We start from the raw sequence: 27,627 nt of genomic DNA, 5'->3' as shown, positions 1-27,627 counted from the left end.
CGTGGCTTTTCCCGCCGAAGGGACCGATCCGGGACGTTTAATGGCTATTGGCTTTTGCAAACGGTTTCCCTCAGCGGCCGCGCAGGCGGCTAGCACCGGCGACCCCACTTCACCAGCCCGGCGCTTCCAGCCCCTCCGGCAGCGCGGGTCCCGCTGCCGCCTGCGCACCGCCCGCCCTGCAGGGGGCGCTGCGGCGGGGGGCGCGCGGCCCGGCCGCCTCCGCCTGTCAACGGGGAGCAGCTGCTGCCCCGCGGCGCGGGCCGGCGCCGCGCCCTCCCCATTGGCTGCCGATGACATCACCGCCCCGGCGCCCGGCGGGCCGGCCACGCCTCGGGCCCCGCCCCGCCGCCCGCCGCCGCGCGGCCATTGGCCAGCGGGGCCGCCCGTCGCCGCCCGCCCCGCCCCCGCCGAGCCGTACATTTACGCGGTAGCAAAAGAGAAAGTAACGAGGATGGTGCAGGCGGCGCGCGGGGCAGCGGGCGCGAGACGCAGCGGCGGCCGCGCGGGGCCGCGACGCACCGGGCCGGAGCGCGCCGCGCCGGTGAGTGAGGGCGGGAGGGGAGGGGAGGGGAGCCGAGCCGAGCCTCCCCGGGGCTGCGGGAGCCCGGGCAGGGCTGCGGCGGCAGGGAGCACCGGCCCGGCCCGCCGTGCCGGTAGCGGTGGCCACCCGTGTCCCTGCGCTCGGGGGTAAAACTTCAGTTTCCCGCTTCTCTCGTGCTTTGTTTCTTGTTTCCCCCGTCCCTAGCTAGAGGAGCCGGGTTATCTCCCTCGTTTATTTAAATTTTTTTTTAATTGCATCAGGCGAAGACGCTCAGGGCTTGTTTATCCTTTTTCTAAACAGCCAAAAGGGCGAGGGGAGGTTTGGGAAAAGAAGAGGAGGCTGGAGAGCCTCCTGGGTGAGCCGGCGCCGCTCCGCCCGGCCCCGGGACCTCGGGCGGGTGGGTCGCGGCACCTTTCCTCGCTCCGGAGGTGCCCGCGGGTTTGCTCCGGTGGCTGCTGAGGGAGAAAAGCGGCTTGCGGGCCGCCCCGGGAGGAGGTCTCGCTGTTCGGGATGGGGCATCTCCGTGCCGCTGATCAACGGGCCCGGTGCAAAGCTGGATGGGGAGGCGAACCAGCGCTGCAAGCGCTCGCTCGGTTTTTGGGGCTTTGGTGGAGTTCGTGAAGTTGCTGCTAGGATGTGTTTTCCAGCGAGAGCTGCAGCGGCTCCGAAAGTTGCTGGGGAAGGGGAGGCACTGTCTGGGCTTTCTCAGGTTGTTTTGCTCTTGTTTTCCTTCCCTCCCGAGGGGAAAGGGCGGGGGGTTCTGATCCTGTGTGCTGTCTCTTAGCAAATGGCAAGCCAGAGGTTGGGCAGGCTGTGACCTTGGCTGGGGTGGAGGGGACCCCCTCTTTCTAGAAGCTCTGAAACATGCTAGGGAGGAGGGAACTACTGCTCCGGGACTGCTGGAGAACAGCAGCCTTCCCGGGCCTGGAGCTGGGGGCTTAACTGGGGCTGGATTAACCTCTCTGACAGGGGGATGGAAGTGTAAGGCACACGCTTACTTCATGTAAAGATCTCCAGAAGCTAATTTTCCTGTCTTCTCCTGGGTGTTTTTTGTTTAGCTTTATGTGTTCAAGTTTGTAACCATCTTGGAGAATTTATTCACAAGCTAATTTTATTCCAGCTTGCTGGACAAGTTGTATATCACCACTTGACACATTCAGCTCCTGTGTGTTCCTCCCAGTAGTAGAGTCAGCCCAGTAGTTGCTTCCCTTGCAGTAAGCGATGGGAACAAGAGAACTTGCCTCTTTGTCGTTATCAGTTGTGTGCCTTGCAGCCTGGGGTTTCAGAATAGCTCAGCACCATCTGCATGTAGACAAATGCCTCCTCCTGGGTGTAGCTGCACAGTCCAGGCTAGTCGTGTGTATTCTGCGTGCCATGTGCGTGCACGCAGATAGCCAAAGTATTTGCTGCAGGATTGGAAAAGGTTCTTTAGCAACTACTGTGAGCTGATAACTGTCAGAAGGGGTTGTTACCTGTGGGTAATGGGTGTTAGCAAAGTGAGTTGTCATATCTGTGGGCTTATGTGATTTCATGACCTGTTTTCATCACCTTTCTCTTCCCGTTCCCCTTCCCTTTTTTCTTTTGCAGGGTGATCTTGAGTTCTTTTTAACTTGCTAGTGCTCAGCCTCCTCATGCCTCCATCTCCTTTAGACGACAGGGTAGTAGTGGCACTTTCGAGGCCAGTGAGACCTCAGGATCTCAACCTTTGTTTAGACTCTAGCTATCTTGAATCTGCCTCTTCTGCTGGTGAGAGCCACTCCAGTCTGCTCGGCACAGCTGTCGTGTCCCTAAAGACTGCTAATCTCACGTATATGCCCTCATCTAACGGCTCTGCACGCTCCCTGAGTTGTGGATGCAGCAGTGCCAGTTGCTGCACTGTGGCAACGTACGACAAGGACACTCAGGCCCAAACTCAAGCGAGCACCAGCAGCGTTAACGCCGGAGCCTCCACTGCCTGCTCTGCCAACCAAATGGTCAACAGCAATGAGAACGCCGGCAGCTTGAGCCCGCTGGGCGGAGTGGGGAGCCCGGTCTCAGGCACCACCAAGCAACTCGCTAGCATCAAAATCATTTACCCCAACGATCTGGCGAAGAAGATGACCAAATGCAGCAAGAGCCACCAACAGAACCAAGGGCCTGTCATCATTGACTGCAGGCCGTTCATGGAGTATAATAAGAGCCACATTCAAGGGGCTGTCCACATTAACTGTTCCGACAAGATCAGCCGGCGAAGGCTCCAGCAGGGCAAGATCACAGTCTTGGACTTGATCTCCTGCCGGGAAGGCAAGGACTCCTTCAAGAGGATCTTTTCCAAAGAAATCATAGTTTATGATGAGAATACCAATGAGCCAAGCAGAGTAATGCCTTCCCAGCCACTCCACATAGTGCTGGAGTCACTCAAGCGAGAAGGCAAGGAACCCCTAGTCCTAAAAGGTAATCCTCCTCTTTGCCCACACATAACCTCATGGTTTGCTTTGCAGTGCGTGTACTCTGGTGTCAGCCTTGCTGATGGTTGAACTTTGGAAGTGTCTGCTTATCTCTCTAGGAAGGCCTGTGTGCTTTTGAGTCACCAGTACCAAAGCAAATGCCTTCTGTGGGCTAATCGTGGAGCCCGTAGCAGGGAGATGCTTGCTTTTCTGACTGTTGTCCTTGAGTAGCGGAGGGGGTGGGAACTGGAAGGAGAAGGAAGCGTGCTTCCTGGTGTCTGTCTGTGTAGACAAAGAATTTCCCCCAGTACTTGCTTTGAGTATTTATAGCCCAAGGGGCAGAGGTCCAGGAGGGTATACTTCTCTTTTAGCTCATCAGACTGACCTTTACTTAGCAGCCTTATTTTAGTCTGCATAAAACTGAACTCATAGGTGCTGGAGATGGGCAGTGGGAGAGTAGAAGAAGGGAGGAGTAAAGATGAGGGAGGCCACTTGGTCCAAGGCATTGCATCATGGACTAGTCAGCAAAACTTGAGGAGCAGTCAAGCCTTGTTTTGGTGGGATGGGGTCAGAATAATGGATAGAGGGAGATACCTTGTCTAAAAAGTGATCTGGAAGTGTTGTGTTTACATGTATGCATGCTTATGTATGTATATGGCTTTCCTGTAAAGGCTCCTGTTTTAATGTGGTGTTTGGTCTATCCCTTAATGCTTTGGGGGAAACAAGCCCCACCAATTAAGGCAGCATCCAAGGACACTTGCTTTTCTTCACTTTATTCTGTAGCTCCTATTTATAACAATGCTGCCCTCTAGATTGAATCCCCTTTCCCCCATGTGTTTATGCCATTCAGAGGCATGGTTGGCAGAGACTGGCTGTGGCACTGAGAAACTATGGAAGGATTTGTTGCTTAGCTCATACTGTATGTTTAATTCACTCAGTTTTCCTGTACAGCTTATTACTTCCAACCTGCACAACGTGGCAGGAGAATGGATTGGGCTGATGGTTTATTGCCTTTCCTCTGTTTAGTTTCATAGCTTTATAGGAGCTAAGGGTCCTGTGAGATCCTCCGCTGTGGGTGTATCTTGTGGAAGCTTAAAATTGCACTGAACTTTCTCCTTGCTCCCAGCAAGCGTGTGGTCATGCTGGGCTGGCTTTGACGTTTGCTACAGGTTCCCAGTATGCTTTTACTGAGTCTTTCAGGTCATGATGGTGCCCTTCATCTGTAAAAGAAGGAGAGGAGGTGCTTTGCAGAGTGAGGTTACTGCTGATGTCCCACATTTCTGGTGATAGTCATTCTGTTGTAACAGCCCTTGCAACCAGATGTATGCTTGTAGCCTTGCAAGCCTTCCTATGCTTAGAAAAGTGGGATGCTGAAGGTGTTTTTCCTCTGTGTTTCACTGAAAATGCTGAAGCTCCTGTGAACCTCAAACTGGCAGTTTTTTCAGTGTCTGAAGTAAGATCCTGGCTGAGATGGAGCTGCAGAGCCATAGTTGGGCAGCACCAAGCTGTCGAGCCCCTTCTCCCGCTTTCCAATGCTGGTCGCTGCCCCTGGGTGCTGCGCTGGATTTAACTGAGTGCTTGCGGGATTGCTTGGGCCACTTCTGGTTTTCAGCCACTGAGAAATGTTAGCATCTGCCTTGAAGACCTGCTTAGCAGAAATCCCCTCCCCAAACTATTCTGCCAACAGATCTGGAAGCGTGCTAGAAGGCAGAGAAAGCCCAAATCCTTTGCTTTTTGGATGTAGTGATTGGCTGGGCCAGAGCAGACCTCACCTGGGGAAGTGTGTAGCGAGGAGCTCCCCCCGTCACCTTAACTCCCCTCCTCTCCTTTGAAGTGGTCTCAAACTGGGGTTGAATGGAGTCTAGTGTGTGATAAAGCAGCATTTAGGAAGGCTGTGGTTAAGTTTCCGAGCCGGAGGACGGTTCTGGAAGCGCTTGTTATTTAGTTTCACTTGTCAGATAGCGTTTTTTCCATCATGCTTCAGCAGCCCAGGAGCTGGCGGGTGCACACCCCTGGGTTCAGGCACCGAAATGAAACTGGGGGTAGCTGGGGAGCCCTCTTTGCCTCCATCTGTTATTTTGGGAGATTTCTCCTGCTCGCAGCAATCTGGTCCTAATTTATTGCTGGCCCATCTGATCCCCCGTGTTGTGTTTGCAAACACTGGTTGCTAGCCTGGCCGTCCAAGTTTATGTCCCCCTGATCTGGTGCCACCTTCTCCATGTTTGGTGCTGCCTGTCAGCCCGCGGCCCCGGTGCCGTTTTCGTGGCACGGTGTCATGTTGTGGGGCGAATCTGATCGGCGAAGCTGAGGGTTGAGTTACAGCTTTGGCTTACAGCGCAAGGGGGTAGCAACGTGGCCATGCCTGCATTTAGGTTTTAGGTGCCTGAGTCTTTTCAAGCAGCAGAGAAACTCTGTGCTGTTTCCAAAGGCCAGAGCTGTGATCTATAGATAAATGTATGTATGGGGCACCTTTTTAGGCTCAAGTTAAAAAGAGGTGGCCTGATTTATTTTTGATATAGCAAACCAATATATAAACTAGCACTGTGATGAGAGTGTTGGTTTTATGTATGCTGTGATATGGGGGGATTTTAAGACCTCTGTTCCTCCCTTCCTATCCATGCCTCTCTTTGCTGCTTCCTTTAACATGGAGCATTTATTTTGTCATAAATATAACATTTGCATAATTTTGATTTAAGCTCTTTAGAAGCAAATCTTTGCTTATTTCTTTGTTCAGGAGGCACAACAGCACTTGAGACGGGCATAAACCCCCTATTTTTACAAAAAGAAAAAGAAAAGAATCATGTACTTCACAGGGCTGCCACATGGGCTCTAGCAGCCTAAGGTGTCAGGGCTGAAGCTGCTGCTCAGTCTGTCTGTATACAAAATAGGAAGAAGTCATGTTTCCCCACCCCGCACACCTACACACCTTTGTACTAGACCATGGTGTTGCGTGCTTACTGAAACCTAAAGGCCTTCCTTTTTGTGGGTTTTTTTTTTTGCTTAGTTTTGGGAAGGAGAGGAGGAAAAACCAGTGATGTGAGCTCAGCGTCCCTTCTGCTTGAGGCCAGTGGCAAAGCTGTTGCTAAATTTGGGGAGGAAGAGCATGCCGGTGCAGCCCCAGGCTGGCTTAGCAGCCCTGGCCCTCCTTGGAGGGGTTGTGCCCCTTTCTCTCCCGTAAACCCAATGCTGAGGCATCTCTGCCTTCCCCAAGTGCCTCAGCTCATGACAAAAGTGGCCTGGAGTCTTGGGGGCTTGTGTGCTTGAGTTTGCTACTGGGACCTAAAAATAGGAAGTGGGAGATTCATTTGTATTCAGATGAAGAGTATTCTTTTTACCCAGAATTAAATGTTTAGGTTTGGAGTTGAGCGTCTCTCTTCCAAGTTAAATTGAATTTACTTATGAAATAAAAATGAAAAATGGAAGCATCCGTGCCAACACATTTCAACAGCTTTTAACGCAAGAGGAGTTGCATTTGTCTCCCTGGCTGGTGTCTAGCAGTGTTGTCTTCATCCTGCCCTTCCTCCTCTGCCTTCGAGCCCCAGCAGTGGGAGCCTTGTGAACCTGCCGAAGTCTTGTGTTTCTTTTTTAAAGGCTTCTCCGTTTGACTGCAGAGAAACACCAAATTCAAAAGCAGAGGTGCAAAACATAATTTGGTGAATAATGATTCCCCCCCCCCCGCCCCGAGTGCTGTAAACTAATGGCCGGACTGCTGCAAGGGGGATGGGGAGGAACTGGCTGGTGGTGGTGGTAACTGGTTGCTTCTCTGTTCTTGTTCCTGGTCTGAGGAGCTTATTTATGCTCTGGCTTTCAGTCTTCTCATTGCTCATCTAACAGGGAAATAAATGAAGTGACTTGTTGTCATTATAGTGGGGAGTATAAGACCTGCCAGCAAACCACTTCATGCTTTCTGCCACAGTCTAAGAATAGCTTCAGATCTCTTACCACACCAAAGTCTCATATCAGTGAAGTTGAAACGACTACAGAGGGACTGAGACACCTATAAAAGGAATAAGTACCTGTTTTATGTTGTCCCATGTTCGTATAAAACACTGTCATCAACTGCCTTTGGAATACCTGACCTGGTCATAATCTGTTACAAATACATTATTAATTATTATTATTAATGATATAATTTAACAGTGCTGGTGTTACTTTAAACCCTAATTGGATTACACTGCACAAGTGTATTTGAGAGTAAAACTAGACTCCGTGGTCAACAAATCCAGCTGACTAACAAAACACGTGCCTGGCACTTATTTCCACCAGAGATCTCCACTGAATAATTATTAGGTCATGGTTGTAATAGGGAAATGTGTATTTTTAAGTGTTAAGTAATGCGTGTGAAGTGTCCAATGTGTTTAAAACTAAAGCATGTTCCCTCTGGGCTGCAGAGGAAATCTGGCCCCATCAGTCACTGGGGGGAAAAAAACTTCTGCTGGCTCTAGGGCTGAGATTTCACCTTCAGTTTTCAGACTCTGGTTGCTGGAGCTTAAAAAAGTATGTCTTTCTCCACTGGAATAGATAATCTTATTGGCCATAACACTTGAAAATTGGTTGTGTGTGTCTATACCTTTTGCGTACAGGTAAATGGGGGCAATAGTGTGGTTGGAGACCACAGTCTTTTCTGTACTTCGAGGGGATGCTTCTGCAGAGGAGTGTACCTCTAAACTTTGCCTCTTCAACAGTAATGGAAAGTGTAGCATTTCCTCCCAAATGATGGCATCTGAGAGTTCAAAGCGCTGGCTTGCACAGTGCCTGTCACATTTTAGCTGTCCTTGGGGGGAAGAGAGCAATGACCCTGCCTTGGAAAGAGAGGAACAGGAAGGAGATTTTTTTTTTTAGCTCTCCAGCTTCTCATACCCTTGGAAACCAAACTAAGAGTCAAGAAGCAAACTGTTACATTAGGCAAATATCTCTGCTTGTTAAAAAAAAAAAAAATCTGTCTCCAGCTCTGTTTAAACTGGGGGGACATCCCCTGCAATGTTCCTGGTAGGTAAATGTTGGGTTATAATTAGCTGAATGCCTCATGTGCTGCCCTTATCCTTACCCTGTTGGAAGCGAGACACTCTACTAGTAAAATCTTTATAGAGTTGCTTGCTGGTGTGTCTTCTGGCTTTTTATTCTTAAGCTGAGCACAGCCTTTTTGAGAGAGGCTCAGGGTGGGAGAGTAGCTATATTTGAGGCTTGAGTGGTGTCTGGATGTTGAGTAATACAGATAGACTTTTTTTTAGGACCTATACATGGGTTGTTTTCCTTCTAAAGCAGCAGCCAATGTTTTTACTACACTTAGGAGCACAAAAGTGAGATTACCTTGGCTTTACAGTGCATTTGAAGTGGGGGATCAGCCACTTGTCTTTAGGTTATGACTCTTTCTTCACTGTGTGAAAAGCCACATTATAGTTAGGTTTTTTTATTTATGCAAGCAACTCTGAAGTGAAGAAATGCCATAAATAGGAGCAGCATGCACATCGTCTTAACTTTTGTCTGTTTTGTGTGTTTACCAGCCAACCAGGAGGGAAATATTTCTCAAATATTCAGCATGGGCTTGCAGGGCTACAGAAGTCATGCTGTTTAAAGACATAAATTATGGTAATCTATGAAGATGACCTAATGCATTGTCCCTTTGCGCATAAGATAATCTTATGCGTGGATCCTTGGCCTTGTTGGGAAGTCTCTGGTGAGCCTGGGAGATCACTGGCTACAGAAATCACAAGGCTGACCTGAATTATCACGAGCAGTTGTTTGCCTGGAGCTTTGTTTCTAGGTACTCACCTGAATCTGTCTTCAGTGGTTTTTAAACACCTCTATACTGTAAAAGTTAAACTTTTTTTGAGGTTCTTGTTACCGCAAAGGTGTTTGGTAAGCCAGGGCTTAAAGAAGAGTGGTGGATATTGTGGATGTCACCTTTCCCCTCCTCCCCTAAAAGTCAGAGCTGGCGAAGAGTCCTGTTGAAAGGAGCTGGATAAAGGTGCTGTCTTGAGCATTGCACTTGCTTCAGCTGGCAGGTCTTCCCCGTGGCTGCCTTGCACCTGGTCTTGATCCAGTGAATGCTATGGTGCACCAGTGCCTTTGGGTTTGACCACCAGTCCTGGCTGTGCCTCTCAATGTACCCTGTGTGGAGGCAGGACGGGGGGCTCCTGTGAGCAGGAGGCATGGAGGGGTTCAGCAGGGTTATTTCTGCAGCTGGAAAGTCCCAGGGTGCTCATGGTTTCTGTGCGGGGTGGCTGATCAATGCTCCAGTAGCTTCAGTAGTGAAGCTGCGGGGTTTGGGGTTTTTTTAATGCCTTGTGACTTTTTAGTACAGGAAACTCTTTGCTTCAATCAATACTTATGGTTAAGGCAACCTTGTGTCTGGAAGCATCTCAGCCCACTGGAGGCTGGTTTTGATGTGTCCTCTCCTGCTCTGAAAGATGTTGGTTCCCCAGGAGCATGTGTCCCTCCAGAACGTGGTCTCTGACTTGGTTCTGGACCTGTATAGCAGCATTTTGGGGCTTGAAGGAGAGGAGGGGGGAGATAGGAGAAGTAAGTGTCTCTTCTGTGTGGTGCAGAAAGGGGGTAATCTGGCTAGAGGGATAACTCTGTGCCTAGATAGCAGGGCAGTCTTGGGGCCAGGGGAGCTCTGGCCAAGGCCGTGCAATGGTCATTCTCCTGCTCTGTGACTAAGCACACACAGCAGACTTGCTGTGAGGCCTTGGACAAGTCATTTTAATCTGTCTGGGTTTTCTTTTTGTCCTCTCTATCATTTGTAACACTGAGCTCATCTCTCTTGTTGCCATCAGTGTTAAGCGTGGCCAACCCAGGTTCATCCACTGTCCGAGCAGCTGCCTGTTGCAGAAAGTTGGAGAGGCTTGTGAGCACCCCCTTCCCCTCCTCTCTTAAAAGTATGTCTTTGCTAAAGTGATAAACTGTAGGCTCTGATTTGCCTCTAGGGGTTTTTTGTTCTTTTAAAAATTCAAGGTTCATTTTCATGTCTTTCTCTGCTTGGGTGAGCAGGTTACCTCCTTTCTACAGGAAAGCTCCACTCCCAGTGAAGAGACTGAGATCCAGAAGGGGCAGAAGCTTATGATCTCCTGGTGCTTGTTTTTAGTGGAGCCCCTAAGAGCATGTCCCAGGGGAGTGCATGCAGAGAGGCCAGAGCCAGCAAGTCTGCGGGGAGTAACTGGGACCTTGCAGGTCTGGGTGCTACCTAGTCCCTCTTGTCCTGAAGGAATGAGCCTCCGATTGCTGCTGCTTGGGGCAACGCTAGCCTTGTTCAGCTCAACTACACCCACAGTTCCCTTGGCTGGGGTCCAGCCAGCTCATGTGTCCCTGCGCTGGGCTGTCCCCCCCAGAGGGGTCTGGGGTTAGTGCAGTGGGGTGATCACCTTCTGCTGGGGGGACGTGAATGCGCTCAGTGGGTGGGAGGGCTTGGGAGCCACTGCTCCCACTACGGTTAGATGCTGCTTTGCACGTGTGCACCACTCTTTCAAAGATAATGGCTTTGAAGGAGGAAACTGGAAAAAATAAAAAAGAAGTAGTGATGTGAACACGTTGGTTCCAACTCTTTTACTATGCTCTAGCTTTAGAAAGCATACAGCATACCTGGGTTAATTCCCACTTGATTCGCTGCAACAGAGAAGAACAGCTTCTAATTAATAAAATGAAGAACAAATGTTACTCCTTGTCCACACATGAATTATCATATATATATTTTTATGATGGCTTAGAGATTTGGAAAAAAGAAGATAACTTGCAAGCTTCTGTCATATCAGGTGAATTGGTTGTCTCCAGTTTATTATGCCAAAGTGCGATACTAAGCTGTATGTAAGCAGTTGACCAATGATGTTTTAAAGCAAAAGCTGTTGTTAGAGCAGTTGACCTGTGCTGTGTTGGAGACGGGCTCTAATTCTTCTTGGTCTCTGCTAAGATAATGGGAGTCCATCTGCTCAGTTGATGGAAACTAAGAATAAGCCACCACTTAGAATTTGTAGGCATATTTTAGGTACAAAACTACTTAATGTGGTTGTTTAACATGAGGTTAATCTTAGGTTCATAGGTGTTTGTTAGTCCTGTAAGGCAGGGTGACATCTCTGTTGAGGGATAACACAGTGCTTTTGCTTACTGGGAAACATTAGTGTTAACTCACCTGTGGAGACAAGGAGACCTGGGTTGGTTTTGATCTGGTTGGAGATTCCTTGTTTGATTCCTGTTTAGCTCTGGATTCTGTAAATGTGTCTCTTTTGCCTTTTTTTTTTTTTTTCCTCCTTCCCTTGACTCTGGAGTGTATGCATGCAAACTGGGTCAACTTTCTCTTGCCCTTTGGGGTTTTTAGGGTCTGGCCTTGCCTACCTGACTATTAGGATTAGTATTTAAGTGCCTGCAAGGCTGGCCTTGAAGTTTGTGTCGGTGTGGGGGCTGGCTTGCACCATGCTGGTTCCAGTAGTTTGCTGTTTTTATTTTTGGACAGTGTGGCACTGGGATATGTCAAGACAGCACCCTTCACTTTCTCTGGGTTTTCTTCATGTGCTTTGAAATACCTTGCTGGAAAGTGTCAAATCAGAGCCAGATATTTTTATTATAATTTCTATCCAAAAGGATAGAAACTCTTCACTTTTTGAAAGAGTTTAGATCCAGCAGGGATGGATGGCACTCCCAAATGCTGGTGTGGTATATCAGCATCCTGTTTTCCTTTCATATCAATGCAAATGTTGCTGGTGTTTCTGATGTGGAGGAGCAGTGGTTGGGACTGGAAAAGAGCCTGTGTTCATCCTTGGGAGAAACAAAGCAGCCTGCTCTGTTAGAAAGAAGCTGCCCTGAAGAGGTTGCCCTTAAAAGAGTAAAGGGAATAAATGGATGGCTGAACCATGAAAATGTCAGTGTTCTCTAAAACATGTGAATTAAACAGAAATGTCCACTCCTACGCATCCAGTGTTACAGATGTCTGACACAGTGCCGGGACCCTTCTCCTTCTTCAGACGTCCTGAGCCAAAGCCCTCGTGTGCCATCAGACTGGCTGCGGGCTGTCTCCAGGCCAAGTGGGCCAGTTGCTTCAGGGGTGCACATGGTGATGGGCAGGGAGAGAATTGGTAACTGGTTAGGTGGGTTTTTTTTCTTTTTTTAACCCAACCTGGTGTTTTGGGCAAATCTGGTCTACTGTACCTCTGTGAAAACAGACTCGTAGCTCTTTGTCAATATAAAACCATTTGTGGTATCCTTATTGCATTAAAATAGTTTCTGTTCCCTCCCCCCTCACTTCCGCTGCCTCCTTTGTACATAGCTTTAGCATTTCTTGATGACCTTTTTGTTAATATGATTTCCAGTGGGAGCATTTCACAGTAGAAGTATGTATTCCTTCAGGGTTTATGCTGACATTTCCAGTGATTATTTAATTGGACTTCATGTTAGCCTACATCCCCACGGGTATGCATACTTTTGCTATGAGAAGTTGTAATGTGTCTAATTTTGAGTTTCTGCTATAAATGCCTGCCCTCCAGGGAGGGCAAGTCCAATCCTCGTCTGTCGCCACAGAATTGTCACCATATTGTGTTTGGGATGTGGGGTTTCTTGTCTTGTTCTTAATTATATTATTGTATAGCTTAATCCTTGTACCAAAATTGAGAGCAGGCCTTCTCCTCTCTTACCTTCCTGAACATTCCCTGAGGATAACTCGGAGCTTCGAAGGATTCTGTCATGTGGTTTATTTTCCTGTGAATACTCTTCCCCCCCCCCCCCTTTCTTTTTTCTTTCAAATGGGTAGACTCTGGACTCACTTAGCATAGTGGGATTTCCAGTTACACGCTGGAACCACTGTCTTGAATTCAGAGGTGTGGTCCAGAAGTATTCATGGTGGCTTCTGGACAGGCTGAGTAGTCCAGAAGTTAGTGGCATCTCTTGAAAAAGCTGGTGAGTAAGGTAGGGAAGGGATGTGTGGGATTTGCATGGGTGGCCTGGGCACAAAACATAAAGGCAGAGTTAAAGCTAAGTTTAAGACAAAAAAAAAAAAATCCCAAACTGAAATCCCAAGAAAGGTTCCCTAGCAGCAGGTTAAAAAACAAAAAAAAATTATTGGTGGTTTCTGTTTGTAACTAATTGGGATGATCTAGTGGTCCTCAGAAGAAGAAAAGCGAAGGGGTGAGAGCTGATGGCGGAAAGAAGCGAGTCATGTGTTGGGGTGTGTTAGGCATCGGGGTGACAGGGTGGCTGAGAGGAGGGGATGGTGAGGCAGGAGGAGCCGAGAGCGGAGCTGGGCAGAGCCAGCATCTCCAGCACAGCCTGGCAAGGGAAGGGGCTTTCAGTGACCTCCCTCATGCCCCCCTGGGATGTGTCCCTAGGGCAGCCGGCTGCACTGTGCCTGGTGTCAAAGGACAAAATAAAAGTAGATGAGACCAGGGACTGCGAAGGCCAGTGGGAGAGGATGTGCTGTGGCAAGGGGCATGAGCCACAGAGAGATGAAATTAGAAATAACGTGCGAATGTGCGCGCGTGTGCCTCGATGCTGAGGGGAAACCTTTCCTCTTTTTCCAGCATCACGCTCTTGACTTCTAAAGGGACCTCAAAGTGGTTGTGTCAAGGATGTGCTTGTAACTCCTCTAGGCCAGAATCCGTGTACAAACTGACCTCTCGGGATAGTTCCCACATGGAAAAAAACCTGACCTTGCAAGTTCTCCAGAATGCAGGGTTTTGCCTTCCTTTTTTTTTTTTGAAGTGCTGTTGGCAGCTTGATTAGAGGGAGAGACTAGATTAGATTGAGTGTATTGAGGTGGAAGCTGTTCTTTGTGAACTATGTTTACCTTTTTTATGTTTGTTTAAAGCTTAATCTTTTGCGGCAAGGCTGATGCTGAATGCCGTGTGGGTGACAGGGAAAGAAACCCTGCGATGGGTCTCTTGAACCTCCTGCAGACAGGTGAGAAATATGCTCGCAGGACCAGAAAGTCAGACCTATTCTACTTGCTAGTAGCAACGTAAGTAGAAAAACTTTCAGTTATGCCTTTGCTCCCCTCGTTTTCCAGAATCAATGTCGGTCGTTGAGGTAAATGTGGATACTTATAAAAGGATGATTCTTTTGATCTCACTCTGCCCTCCCCAGTTTCTTTAACAGCAGGAATGGTAGTGTGTAAAGCAGTCCTGGTGTCACTGTGGTCTCCTTGTACTGCACAAGGATGGGCTCCCCTCTGTTGTAGGCTTGACCTCACATAAATCTCCTAGTAGTTTAAAAACAAACAGACAGAAAAAACCCAAACCACAATTTCCGTGAAATCAAAGGAGCAACTCCTAATGTCACCTGGGTGAGTGTGCTCTGATCAGTCCCCATCCCTTTTGACAGAAGGGAATTGCCCTTCTCATCTCAGCTTCCCTCTGTGGGGGCCAAACACAGTATTTTCAACAATGTCGAGCTTTCTACAGCGGCGAGGGCAAGCCCTGAGCGCTGCCGAGCAGCAGCTGTGGTGAGGAGAAGGACATCTGTCTCAGAGTAGGAACACTCCTACAGGGACCTGCTTGGATTAGCCCCATTGCTCTAGAAGAGGTGTGGGAAGCACAGTTCTTTGCCACAGCGCATGGAGCCCTGCTTGGACAAGGAAAGCGGCTGCCTTGTGTTGTTTAGGAAATTTGGGCATCCCTTCTTTCAGTACTTCAGGATGAACAGAGAATGATCCCCAGTATGCAGTGTGAACCATCTTTGCTATGGCTAAAATGGTGCCAGCAACAGCTGTGGGAAAGTGTGATGGCCAGATCTTCTACTGCAAGGTGGTTTTAGCTCTGGTGCTCTATGGGGGCACCCCCAGTGCCTCCGTGCCCTCCCTGCTAGTGCCTTTGGTACCCAGTAGACCTATCCCTGCTTGAGGCTAAGGGAGTACTGCAGAAGAAGTATGGAGAGTTAAGTGCTGTTCTCCTGCTCTTACTCTTTCCATGTCATCTGGTGGTGTTGCCTTGGTAGTGGGCTTTCAGTTTGGTTATGGCCCAGATACACGATCCTTTGTGCACAGCCATGAACTTCTGCAGACATGGCTGTGTTGGTTGGTGGTATGAAGAGATGGTCTGGGTGGTTGTCCGCATCCTGGGAGTGGATTTGGCCTATACTGGCTGAATTCTGCTTCAACCTGTACAGCTCTTCCTTTTTCCTTGGTGGAAGCAAGCAAGCCGTGATGGGTTTGCTGCTAAAAGCAAACCTGTGTTGGATGGGGAGTGGTCTCCCTTGCAGTGCCTCTGTGCTGGAGCTCGCTGCTTCCCCGTGCATGGGAAAGCACTCCTACCATAGACCTGTGACCTGGGGACAAGCCACTGCCTCCAAATAAGCTCAGCTGGCTTTGGCCCTCTGTAAGCCTGTCATGTGAAGGTCAGCAGAAGGAAAGTGATGCTACCTACCAGGTGAAGCCAGTGGGGACTGTAGCCTGAGCCAAATGGGAGGAATATGTGACAGTAAGGAAAAAAGATGAGCAAGCATGGTGCTCAAAGGTAAGTGCATCTCACTCGAGCATGGTGTTACAGTCCGCAGCGTGCCCTGCTGTGGTACAGGAGCAGCCCGAATGCTGGCAGTAAAGCGGTGGTGGCTCAGCACCAGCATGCCACCCTGCAGCAGGACCTTGGGGCACCGCTGGTGGCACAGCATGGGGGTGGCCCCGGGGCCCTGACCCTCCTGCCCGGGTGGGAAAAGGGTGCAGCACCAGGTGGGTGAAGCAGCTGGCAGTACCTGGCCTGTATTTTTACATGCCGGAGTCAGGTTTGCTTAACCTTGAGGCATCCTGCACTTTGAATCAACTTGACACAAAGTCATCTGTTCATTAATAACACAGGAGTGGTTTAATTGTTGTCTTAGTGGAAAAATACATGAGACTGTCATCAGCTGTTGCTTCTGGCAGTGCTTTTCTGCAGTAATGTAAATAAATGAGGTCACAGGTTTAAAGGAACAGGCTGTACTTGCACAAATTCAAAGCGTCATCTTAAACAGATATACGCCAATTGTCCGAATATCTGTCCTGCACCCCAAACGATAGCTGTAACATTTTGACTTCAAACACACTCAAATGCAGCCGCAGGGGCTTGGTCTGCTGTGTCGGTACTGACAGGGCACATGCTGAGTGGGCATTTTATAACTTGGCTTTGTTTCTGAGCAAGTGAAGCTTTTGGTGGCCAGAACCCCAGTATCGCTGAATTTTCCACTGCTCCCCCTACGAGAGCCCAGCAACTCAAGAGTAGGGGAAGTTAGACTGAATGTCTCTTCTGCTGATACTTCAGTGTCCTGGGATTTCTGCTCTTGTTGCGCATGTGTGTTGGTTTTATTTTTTTGAGATGGCTTTGTGGTATTGTAATCGAGGATGAGCGGATCCAGAAATCTGCCTGGACAGCTTTGAAAGCTGTATAAAAGGTCTGTTTGTCTCCCGGGACCACGTGTTCTGTCTAAATGTGGGTCCCGCGTCTGCAGTCTGTCATGTATAAAAATATGTTCCTGTTTGTAATCGTAGCGGGAACACCCAGTACCTGCCACGCTCAGAACAAAGTATGGCCATTGCCAATGAGGTAATGCAAAGGTATTGCTTTATGATGAGCGTATTTCATGGTAACTGCCTCTCTAAGCTCTCTCACTATAGGGGGAACAAGGTCACTTACTCCCTTTGCTGTCGGGTAAGAGCCTGTTTCCAGATAGGAAACCTACTGCAAATCTACCAAAACATATTGTAAGCCCACATCTTAGTTTGTATATAGTCAAACAGCCGTAGAATAGCAGTGATGGTTGAAAGAGGTGCCAAAGAAGACAGAGGAGGAGGGCAGGTGTTACTGTACTACTTGTACTTTAATTCTCAATCTTCTCTTAAAAAAAAAAAAAAAATCACTTGTGTAAAATGTGTGCAGGTAAGGTTTGTTTCTCTTGCTTTCTTTGAAGATGACTGTTTCTATTGCAAGGTCATGGTCCTTTAAGAGCTGGTTGCCTAGTTCCTGCCACACCTTTTGTGCCTGTTTTGCATTGTATTTGCCCTCTTCTGATGGCAAATGACAGACACCGTGTTTGGCGTGATTGTTATGAAAGCACCATGCTGCTTGTCTTTTTTATTTGTTCAGAGCTGCTCTGGCTCCCGTCCAGCTGCTCACCTGGCCTCATAGTGCTGGTGCAAGCCCTGGGCTCCTGGGTGGCTTCGGAGCTGGGAAATCTGTGTGCAGCTGCTGCCCAGGCGCTGCTCAGCAGGGGATTTTGAGGAGTGTTAAGCAAGATGTTTATGGGCAGATGGCTGCAAAGGAGTTGAACAAACAATTATGAATAGCTGGAGCATATACGGTGCTGACTTGAGACTTCCTAAAAGTTTTGAGGTCTTGGACAATCCCAAGTCTGTCGCTCGCTAACTGTTCTGGCAGGGCAGGATGCTGGAAGATGTCATGCAGTGATAACTGCAAAAATATCTGGCTCTTGCATCAGTGGTGAGCAAGAGTCCTCCATCTTCTGTTATGTTGCACTGGATAGCAGGTAAGACTGTCTGCCGTGAAGTGTTCTGCTTCATTGATTTATTTCCTTATGGAAGAAATAACTTGGGTTCCCCAGTGTCCTGGGCATCCTTGCATGTCCATCTTCATTCAGATTTGGGTACGTTCAGTCCCCCCTGAAAGCCTGCCTGACAGCTGTTTTGGAGCAGAGTGTGCACAAAAGCACTTGGGATGTTCTCTGCATCCATGCGTGGGCTGCATCAAACTGGGTGGATGGTTCAGGCTTTTTGCCATATTTTGGTTATTAAAGCTATGTGGTATGTTTAAATCTAGAAGAGACAGGTTACAAGCATGGCATTCTGTAGAAGTGAACATTGGTGGCTTATCTACCTGCTGGCATTTTTTTTTGTCACTGAAGGTGGCTACACAGCTGAGTCTAGGCTTCATGGCTGGTGTTCAAAGTGCACTGCTATGCATGCTAATGGTCTTTCCTGGTGGATATATCATATTGCCTCTCTGCTTAGGCTGCCTGTATATGATGAAGGCTTTATGCATGTTGCAAATAGCAGCTGAAAAGCTGCTTTTAAAATGCAGCTTGCTTTTGTGCTAGTGAGAGGCTTCTGCCAGGTTGTGCTTCTCCTCCACGCTCCTTGTTACTGTCCTCTGTAACACTTTTGTCATGCCCCAGGTTTGGGAAGCCTTGAGCAGCTTCAACAACTTCTGTTGCAGCCTCGAGGGGAGTCTCTGCATCCATGCCTTGAGCTTCCTTGTGATCTGGAGTTGCAGTCAGTAGCAGTGATATGTATTGGTCCTTGCTGAGTTTAATGAATCATCTCTTAGACCAGGCTTGCAGTAGCTATGCGCTGGCCTCCTCTCCAGGTACAGCCTCTTCTTCCTCACTGCACAAAGACTTTAAATGCTGAAATAGCAGCTGTTTGACAAAGGAATACAGATGGACCCAAATACACTGTACATTATATTTACCTTCATGTGGAAAGTCCATCCCTCTTTGACTCTTTCTGGCTGGTCATAATGAACTTTGCTTGGACCCTTTTTTGGGAAGTAGTCTTACTTTAGAAAAACTTGAGCATTATGCATGCATGAGCTCCACTTAAATTACACTAGTGCCTCATAAATCAGCTAGGAGCAAAGATTGTGTGGTGAGCGTGGGGGGAGTGGATTTAAGGGAACAGCACTCATGAGGTGTCTAGATCCTGTTTTGGGACCTGCATGACTTGTATGGCAGTGCAGATCTCCAAGCTAAGCTCCTACTTGTTGACTTTAGAGTTCAGCTTCCCTCTGTGCCTGTCCAGTCCTCCCTTGTTCATGTGTCTGAGCCAGTTCAGGTTAGTAATCCTCTCCCTAGTAACATGTTGTTTCAGGGACGTTTGCTCTGAGAGTTGCATGGGTATGGTACTTTAAATATTGCTTGAACTGACTTTTTAACTCCATACCCAGATGAGGGAGGAGAACAAGGAGAAGCGGGGATGTGAACTGACATTAGGAAGGGTGACCTCTTCATTGGCGAATGTCCGGAAAGAAGTTGTAGATGAAGCTATTGTATGTTTGGCTACTCCACTTGTTTGGGCATCTTCCACATGGCATATTTGGGATCGCCTTTCCATCCTTTGGCCTGATGCTCCTGCTGGAGTGGTGGGGATTGCCCTGCACCTCTTGCTCTCTTCTGGGTACAGTGATAACAGAGGAGCTCTGCACAGTGTGGTGGACTCCTGTCCTCTCCTGCCTGTTCTCGTCTGCTGGACCAAAGCTTGCACTGTGGAAGAGTGGGTAACAGGAGTAAGGGTGTGTTCTGGCCAACAGGGCAGGCAGAGGCCCCAGAAGGAGGACATGGGTGGTGAGGAAGGAGCTCGCTCTAGACTCTCCAGCTCTCCTGTACTTTACAAGGTGGCTGGTGAAGCAGGATGGTGTCTGCCGTGTCATCAGTGTGTCTGCACCTGAGTGATGAAGCAATGGGATCCTATGGCTGCTTACTCCCAGAAGGCTGCAGGAGAGGTGGAAAATGAGCATTGACTCTGGAGTCACTAAAGCAGCTTATTCTTCAGGGGTTTTCTCGGGAATCCCAGCATGCTCTGGTTATTGTTTAAACAGCAGTATTTAAGCTGAATGGATTGTGTGACCATGCAGAAGGATGGGAATGTGGGTTAGGGCTTAGCCTTTGGCCCAGACTGTAGGCTGGGGCTGTCGGTTTGGATGAGACTTTAAACATCCTCAGCTTGGGGACCATAGTCTTGTTTGTTTTTCTTGAGTGGATTGAGAAGACTTTTCAGACCCTGTCAAGGCCAGGTGGTGCCGTTGGCAGTCGAGCTCAGATTTTTGTCCTTGCTCTTCCTTCTGTCCTGCTCCCCTGTTATCGCAACTTTGTGAACAGAGGTCTTTGAGGCAGATCTGTTTGCTCTGTGTCTTGTAAACAGCAGAAACAGCTGAAGACAAGCATGCTTTTGAGGCGGGGAAATACTCTGGTTTGTGGGCGATTCAAGGGTTTCTGGGAAAGTGAGTTACTAGTGGCATGTGAAGAACAGAAGTCTGGATGTTAAAAAGAGCACTTGTATTAGAGGGGCTCAGATGGCTGTGACCTGGTCTGGGTACCTCATGCCCATCATGTACCCCATAGGGCACCAAGATGGGCCCTGGGTGGGTCCCACCCTATGGGCAGGCACATGGACATTTGGAGTGGCAGCACTTGAGATGCAGGCGTGGAAGCCCTTTGCTGTATCTAATCCAGAGCTGGTGTGACAGCATGTCTTGCTCTGTTTTAAAATTTTCCTTTGCCAAATCACTGTCAAAAAGCATGGAAAAGACAAATAACCTCTTTTTTTTTTTTAAAACAAAATAACACTAGCAGGATGGTGACATTCAACATTTATTTTGGCTAGTGTAGCTCTTTCTAGTAACTTCAGTATAGCTCTCCCCCCTCCTGGGTTTTTTTTTCTTTTTGGCTTGCATTTGACAAAGTGCAATTGAGTCTGAACACTTGGCCCGTCTTGATGCGGTGCATGACTCCAAGTATCCTGGTACAACAAACATGCGCTTTTGCGGGCGAGGCAGGGGGGATATATCACTGCATTTCTCCTCTTTCCGCCTTTTTCTTTTGGAGGAGCCACCTGTTAGCATTACATCAGCGGCTCCCAGGAACGCCGCCTCCTACCAAAGGCCTTACACAAAGTAGTTCTTCTTGTATTGTTTGCGCTCAAAGAGCTGATGTCATGCCAGCTGATGTCATTGTGTGCTTTGTGTAATTGCTATGGAAACCGGGCAGGTGGGGAGCCTGGGGCTGATGTAATTGCCGAATGAGGTGTAGAAAGAAGGTCTGCTTTTCTCGCTCCAGTTCTGCGGAGCCACCCTCCTGAGGGGAAAAAAAGGAGGGGGGGGGAGGCGGGAAACGCTGCTTGAAAAAGCCAGCAAAACGTGCAGGAGAGCCAAGGGAGGCACAAGCCAAAAAAATTACTTCTCCCTTGCCCCTCGGATCCATTTCCTAATCCATATTAATGTCCTAAAAATAACTCTTGCTAGATATTTTCAGGCAACCAGGGCAGAAAAAGGAGAACTGTTTGCCACATGTTAAGTGAGCACCTCAGTTGCTGTTAGGTTATGCAGAGCGTTTTTCTTTTGTTCGGTCGCACAAATGCGTATGTGCTGTTCCCCGGAGCGATGCCAGCAGGAGCTGCACCTGCCCCTCCTCGGCAGTGGTGCATGAGGGGTTGCCCTGCAGGGCTGCTCCCGGCAGCCAAATCTGCCGTGGACAGGTAAAGCTAAAAGACTGTCCCAGCTGGCTCGCTGCTCTGCTTTGGTGTGCTGCTAGCCCATTTGCTCGTAGTTTTGGCAATGTTTTCCGTCTTGGAAAAATGCCTTTTGTCTTCCCCCCTGCCTTTACCTCCTCCCACGGGCTCATAGGCGAGGCAGCCCCAGCGCACCGATACTGCACAGGCGTGTTTGTCTGAACCTGTTCCTTGGCACCTTGTGGAGGGGAGGACAATGTGTGCCACTGATTCATGCCACCCTCGCCATTGGCAGCCGTGCCCAGCATCAGTCACCGTGACAGTGGTGGTGGACAGTAGTGCCAGCTCCAGCCCTGGTGGCCCCAGCATGTGCTCTAAAGAAAGGTGGGTCCAAAGCATTGCCAATGTCGGAGTGTCTAACCAAAATATCTGCTTGGCCTCTCTTCCCAGGAGGACTCAGCGGTTTCAAGCAGAACCACGAAAACCTCTGTGATAACTCCCTCCAGCTGCAAGAGTGCCCAGAGGGGGGAGGAGGGGGCGGCGCGTCTGCTGTGCCCCCCACGCTACCTCAGTCCATCCCCACCACGCCGGACATCGAGAACGCTGAGCTCACCCCCATCCTGCCCTTCCTCTTCCTCGGAAACGAGCACGATGCTCAGGACTTGGAGAAAATGCAGAGGATGAACATAGGCTACGTAATCAATGTGACCACCCACTTGCCCCTGTACCATTATGAGAAAGGCATGTTCAACTACAAGCGGCTCCCGGCCACTGACAGCAACAAGCAGAATCTCAGGCAGTATTTTGAAGAGGCTTTTGAGTTCATTGGTAATTACCCTTGACTGGAAATAGTCCTGTTTTTTTTGGTTTGGGGTTTTTTTACCTGTTGTAAGAATCTAGAGTGAACTTCATGCTTCGCTAACTACCCTGAAGGCTGCATAAGGCCATATTTACTTTTGTTTAGGTTGTCAGAAATGCTGAGCACCTCATGTTTCTACTCTCTCTCATCTCTGGCATATCCAGTTAAGTAGCCTGGGGGTACAATTTTTATCCATTGATAGTGATGCCTACCTCCAGGCTTCCAAACTCAGGAAACCCCAGAGAACTGAGACTTTTGTCATCCCCTCTTCTTGGTTCCTTTTGCATTCCTATTTTCCACAGTGGCTTCCAGCCGATTTTTCATACTAACTATTGTTAATGGTGGCTGAGTCTTTCCTAACTTAATTTCATGAGAAAACTGACAAACTTTCACACTTCACTTGTTCTACCATTAGATCTATAACTTCAGAGTGTATGTGTGGATGAGTGGATTGTGATGAAAACTTGTATTAAGAAGCCCCTAAACCCTGTAGGCTGTGTGAGGGAGTTCACCACAGACATGCAGCTTGTTGGGGAGGTTGCTGAAGAAATGACCCAGCAACGTTACTCGCGTTGCTCTCAACCTTGCTACGATCCACGCAGCACAACCCTCAGCCAAGTTTAGGGGTGCGTTCAGCTCTGGTTGGTCATGTAGGCTAAAGCCAGATGGCTTCTTTAAGCAAGGCTGGTCAGTGAGGACATCAGCATGGGATACTGAAAGCTTTTGAGGACCTTCCCTTGCCCCTCTATATGGCTTTGTGGGCACAGCTTTTGCAGCGTAGTGAATGTCACTTGTGCTTCCCCCGCACAAGTATGTGTCCTGAGAGGTTTTCTGAAATATGCTGGGAGGACCACTGACATACAATTTTATTTTCTTGTGCTGAGGCTGGGCTAATCTCTTTACCAGTACTTCAGGCTTGATGGTGGGGAGGACTAGACAAAGGAAGCATGCTTCTGTGCTGCATCACAGCTTAGGTCCTTAGCTGACCGCATGCTGAAGTGGGTGCAGAGCCGTCTTCCTCCCTGCCCTCAAACCATCAATGTTTATGGCCCTTGAGCCACGGTGTGGGTACATGGCTCCTGAAACTCAAGCCTGCTTGTGCTGGCACTGTGGAGGTGCTCTCATGTTCAGCAAGGGTCGGGCCCCAGTCATGGGACTGGGTCCCAGGGCAGGAGGTCCAAGCTCAGCATATTCTTCTGAGCCCATCTGCCCCTGCTGTATGCCTGGGCAGGGGGCTCGCTGCTCTGAAGTAGACAGCTTGTCAGCCTAGTCTGGCTGTGTTTTGGCTGGCAGGGGGTCACTGTGTGCTGATGCGTGCGCTCTGTAGCCATGCTACTTTAGTGAAGGTGAATAGGCAAATTACTGCTTACACTGCAGTTCAGATGGAGTGCAGCATTAAAGCTTGAGTCTTACCACTGAGAGCTTCTACCAGGAGCCCTTGGGCTTGTCCTCTACAGTGTAGAGGATCAAAGGATCTCTAATTAAAACCAAATTTTCCCTAGTGTTCTTAACCCAACCCTGGCTCTACCACTAGTCCTGTCAGCTCCCCAAACTGTTGATTACTATGTGCATGGGAAGGTGAATGCCCCTTTTTGGGTGAAGGGAGGCCCCCCCTGAGGGCAGTGGAGAGGGAACCTTGCTTTGATCCTTTGGGAAGAAAAGCTGGGTCAAAACATACAGTAAAACCTTAAACTTTGAATTCAACAAGATGAGGAGATGCAATAGGCTAAGCTTACATAAAGAAACTGCAAAGCTCAGTTGAGGCCCTTTGGGGGAGGGAGGGAGACTGCTGCACCCAGCATCCCTATGAACTGCAGGATTAGAGCTCTTGAAACCACTAAAAGATACTGTTTGGCTTATGACCTTACCAAGGGCAGAGAAAGCAGCCTTGCTCTGAAGAGGTTTAGGAAGTGTTTCAAAACCCATTTTACTTTCCTTTTTAATAATTACAGCTTGAGGGTCTGTCTCTTTTTAATAAACAAATATTTCTCCATTGAGAGTTTTTCTCCATAGCAAATTTAGCTAGCTGGGGAAGTAACTAGTCAAAGCTTTTCCTTCCTCAGGGTAAACTTTAAGTTGCATTTGAGAAGACTTGGAAATGTTTAAACAGTAGATCATTGGCCTATGTTTCTTTAAATATGTCTTGAAAAAACCACAACCAAACCCAGGTTTAGCTAAGACTAAAGCCATCGGAAGTGAAATCATCAAAAACTCTCTGGGAAAGGGTGTCAAAATGCGTTAGAGTTTCAGCTTTCTGAAATACTAACTGGCAAAAACGTCTAGAGGGAAGTTGGCTTCATTTATGCTTTCACAATACAGGTTGAACATGTGGGTAGGATGAACCATACTCTTGGTGGGGTTGGGTTCATGCCAAAACTTGCAAACTAAATTCATGCTCCTCCTGCAGATTAAAACAAAAGAAATATAGATTGAAGTGTCACATCTTAAACTTTATCTCCAAGTTTTAAAAGCAAGCTGTGGGAGATGAGGATGGTATGGTAGTGACTCTCCTCTTTCTCCTGTCCTATTAGCATGTGATTCCAAGGGCTCTGTCCTCCCTAAATCCTGCCCAGGTTGCATCCCTCCAAGTGATGTATGTTGGTGGAGAGCATGTATGTGAATTTGCGTGTGTGTGTTTTGTCATTTCCCTCCCTCCCCACTGCTCCCCGTGAGAAGCTCTGGAGGGGTAGCATTCAGCAGAATGCGATGCTGTGCTCCAATCATGAAGAGACAGGGATGGTAGTCCCTTTTTCACACTGCTGAAGGTAACCAGCTCAAAAAAACAGAGCTTGATATGCAGGAAGTAAGGAGTCAGAATGTGAGGTCTCTTACCACTGAAGTCTTGCTGTGGTATAAACCAGATCCAGCTCCTGCTTTTGCAGAGACACCACAGCGGAGTGCCCCCTTGAAGCTCATTTCAAGAGTAGCTTTATAAAAGCCTCAAAGAATAGGCTTTAAAACAGATGTATTGTTATGAATTGAATCTGAAAATACCTGGTTTTTGGAAAGGTGGTGTCCTGCTTTGAAAGACAGGGAGGTTGAGATGCTGACGTAACGCAGTGGCATTGTGACAGAGGTGGAGATGGAGCCTGAGCTGCCTTGTCATGGGCCTTGACCTCCTAAAGAAATGTGCTCTGGCAGTGCACGTGAGCAGCACAGCAGTGTCTCTGTGTGCAGTTTGTCTAATAAAGAGATAAAAGTGAACGTGAGGATTTTCAGTGTTAAACTGGCCTGTGTTTCGCATTCAGTAACTCCTGAAACCCCAAAGGAAGATGGACTGGAGCGGAAGGGCAGGAGACGCTGCTGTGCTTGTAATTAAATAAAGGGACTCTTCACATTAAGTTACTCTTCATTGCACTGAGCTTTTTCTAATTTATGAACTGGCAAAAACCTTACTTTCTTCTCTTTCTCGTTTCCAGAGGAAGCTCATCAGTGTGGAAAAGGTCTCCTCATCCACTGCCAGGCTGGTGTCTCCCGATCTGCCACCATAGTTATCGCGTACTTAATGAAGCACACGCGCATGACCATGACGGATGCCTATAAATTTGTAAAAGGCAAACGACCAATCATTTCCCCTAACCTTAACTTTATGGGGCAGTTACTGGAGTTCGAAGAAGATCTAAACAATGGTGTTACACCGCGAATCCTCACACCAAAGTTGATCGGCGTAGAGACTGTTGTGTGACAGCGAAGCTACGAGGAGGCAGTCAATGGAGGGGTTAACCTATTCTTCACCTGATTTGGGGAAGTGATGGGTGGGTTGTGGGTTTTTCTTTTTAGCTTTCAAGGGGGGTTTTGTGGCAAACTTTTTGTGAATAAAAACCTTTTTTGTAAGGAAAGGTTTTTACAAGAGATCCAGGAACTTTGCCGTGTTTGGGATGCTGTTGTGATTTCCTTCCCAGACGCTGGCAGAGCAGGGAGGCTTTGGAGCAAAAGGAGTAGTTTTTAAAATCAAAACAACAACAAGAAGAAGAAATACTGGGCTTTTTTTCTTTTTATTTTTCCTTCCTCTCCAGCTACTTGTAGAGTTTATGGCTAAGTAGTCTGTGCAGGTTCATAGACTGAAGAAACCTAAGTTGAAGATGAAACACAAACAGCCAAAACAAAGCAGGAAAAAACCTACCTGAAACATAAGGGCCTTCGTTCTGCAAAGGCTTTGCTAAAGATAACTTGGCTAAATGCTCACTGATGCAAAGGAAATTGGAGCAGCTTAAAAAGGCTGCAAGGCACTTTTCACACTCCTGACTCAAACTAAAGAAGGAAAAAAAAGTTTATTTGGCGTGTTTCATGTTCCAGTTCTATTTTTCTATTTTGGGGTGTAAGGTTTTAACAGTAAGGGACTTTGATCATTCTATGCCATATGCCTTCACTGGCTTCTTGTGCAATAATAATTTGGGGTTTGTTTTGAGTGTTCAAACCAATTAGAGTTGGCTGCCCACTAATAATAAGATAATTTTTAAAGTCTAATAGTGCAATGGCAGCTGGCTTGGTTTAGAAAGGATAAATGAGAGCAATTATTTGGTTCCTTTATATGATTTTGATCCTGGTTACAGTGCCATAAACCTTGTTACATATGTATATCAGAATGTACAAAAATCAAGAATGAGCAAAGTTTATTTAAAATATTTTTCGCACAAAATATTGGTGTGTTTCAGTTGTCTATGTAAAAAAAAATTTGATTATAAAACAAAAAATCTTTTGGAAAACGTGTGTCCTTTTATTTCTTTTAGCAATTTTCCATTTTCTTTCTATGGGATGGGGTTTTGTTCTGTTCTTTTTGTTTTGTTTTTTTTTGTTGCAGTGTACATCTCCCTTTGACAAAACTGATATCTCTTGTTTGGCATCTCCTCTTCAGTGTTTTGTTCCTGTCCTCTGCTGGTGGAACATGTTTTCTTTATTTTCTAGTGTACTCCTGCATCCTTCAATTTCTGTAACCGGATTTTTCTCTCCTGGAAGTACATCAGTTTTGGAGCTGTTCAGCTGAATTAGCGCTATTGGTGAGGGCTCTTTTTGGACAGACTTGTTATTTCTACAGCTTATTAGCCATTTGGAAAAAATAAGAAATAAACATTCTCCACCGATTCCTTTTCATCTTCCTACAATTAGCTTATCTTCTATGTTACAAAATTGTCCGGTTTCTAGAAATACGTTGGTCTCTTGTGTGCTTTTCCCTGGCCTCTCTATAGCCTGCTGCTTTAGCAGTTCCAGGATTCCTGGGAATCCTCCTCCTCCCCCCCTCTCTTGCCCATCTTTCCTTCATCCCCCTCCTTTTCCAGCTGTGTCAGTGTTAAGTGTGGTGTGTATTGTAGGGCTGATGTTTCTGCCTGACAGTGTCCCTTAGGTGGCTGACTTCTGCTTTCTTTGTATTTACTTTTTTTTTAATTATATGGTATAACCTGATCTCTTCTGGACTGTTACCAACTCTAAAGTTTATTTGTATGAGCCTAAAATGAGATAGAAAACATTTCTTGTATGATTCTGTTGTGCAAACTGATATATCCCAGGAAGTCTGGTAGCAGTGAAGGTTTTTCCTAGATGAAAACCTAGATGGACTGAACCAAGTTTAAAACAGGACCTGTCAGAAAACAAATGTATAATCACATTAGACATGTATATTTTTGTGGACATTTTACTTAAAATGTTGTTACTATACAGATATTTTCTTGAAACTTAT

At 47.6% G+C, this 27,627-nt stretch overlaps 1 protein-coding gene across 1 annotated transcript; it reads left to right on the top strand.

Annotated features, from left to right (window-relative positions):
• Positions 1-431: 431 nt before the first annotated feature.
• DUSP10 (dual specificity phosphatase 10) lies at positions 432-27,627 on the top strand. The gene is made up of 4 exons (XM_072856986.1): positions 432-541; positions 2,129-2,974; positions 21,545-21,922; positions 25,373-27,627. The coding sequence occupies exons 2-4, from the start codon at positions 2,173-2,175 to the stop codon at positions 25,636-25,638; spliced, it is 1,446 nt and encodes a 481-aa protein (XP_072713087.1). The 5' UTR covers positions 432-541; positions 2,129-2,172; the 3' UTR covers positions 25,639-27,627.

The sequence above is a fragment of the Ciconia boyciana genome, chromosome 3, assembly GCF_034638445.1.
Source record: "Ciconia boyciana chromosome 3, ASM3463844v1, whole genome shotgun sequence".
Lineage (NCBI taxonomy): Eukaryota > Metazoa > Chordata > Aves > Ciconiiformes > Ciconiidae > Ciconia > Ciconia boyciana.
The sequence above is the reverse complement of the archived record's forward strand: the minus strand, read 5'-3'. Positions and strand labels throughout refer to the sequence as shown.

Excerpts from the sequence above, each read along its gene's own strand:
- DUSP10 (XM_072856986.1), top strand. The coding sequence starts at position 2,173 with ATGCCTCCATCTCCTTTAGACGACAGGGTAGTAGTGGCACTTTCGAGG. Across the intron at positions 2,975-21,544 it reads GGAACCCCTAGTCCTAAAAG|GAGGACTCAGCGGTTTCAAG; the intron begins GTAATCCTCCTC and ends CTCTCTTCCCAG. Across the intron at positions 21,923-25,372 it reads AGAGGCTTTTGAGTTCATTG|AGGAAGCTCATCAGTGTGGA; the intron begins GTAATTACCCTT and ends TCTCGTTTCCAG.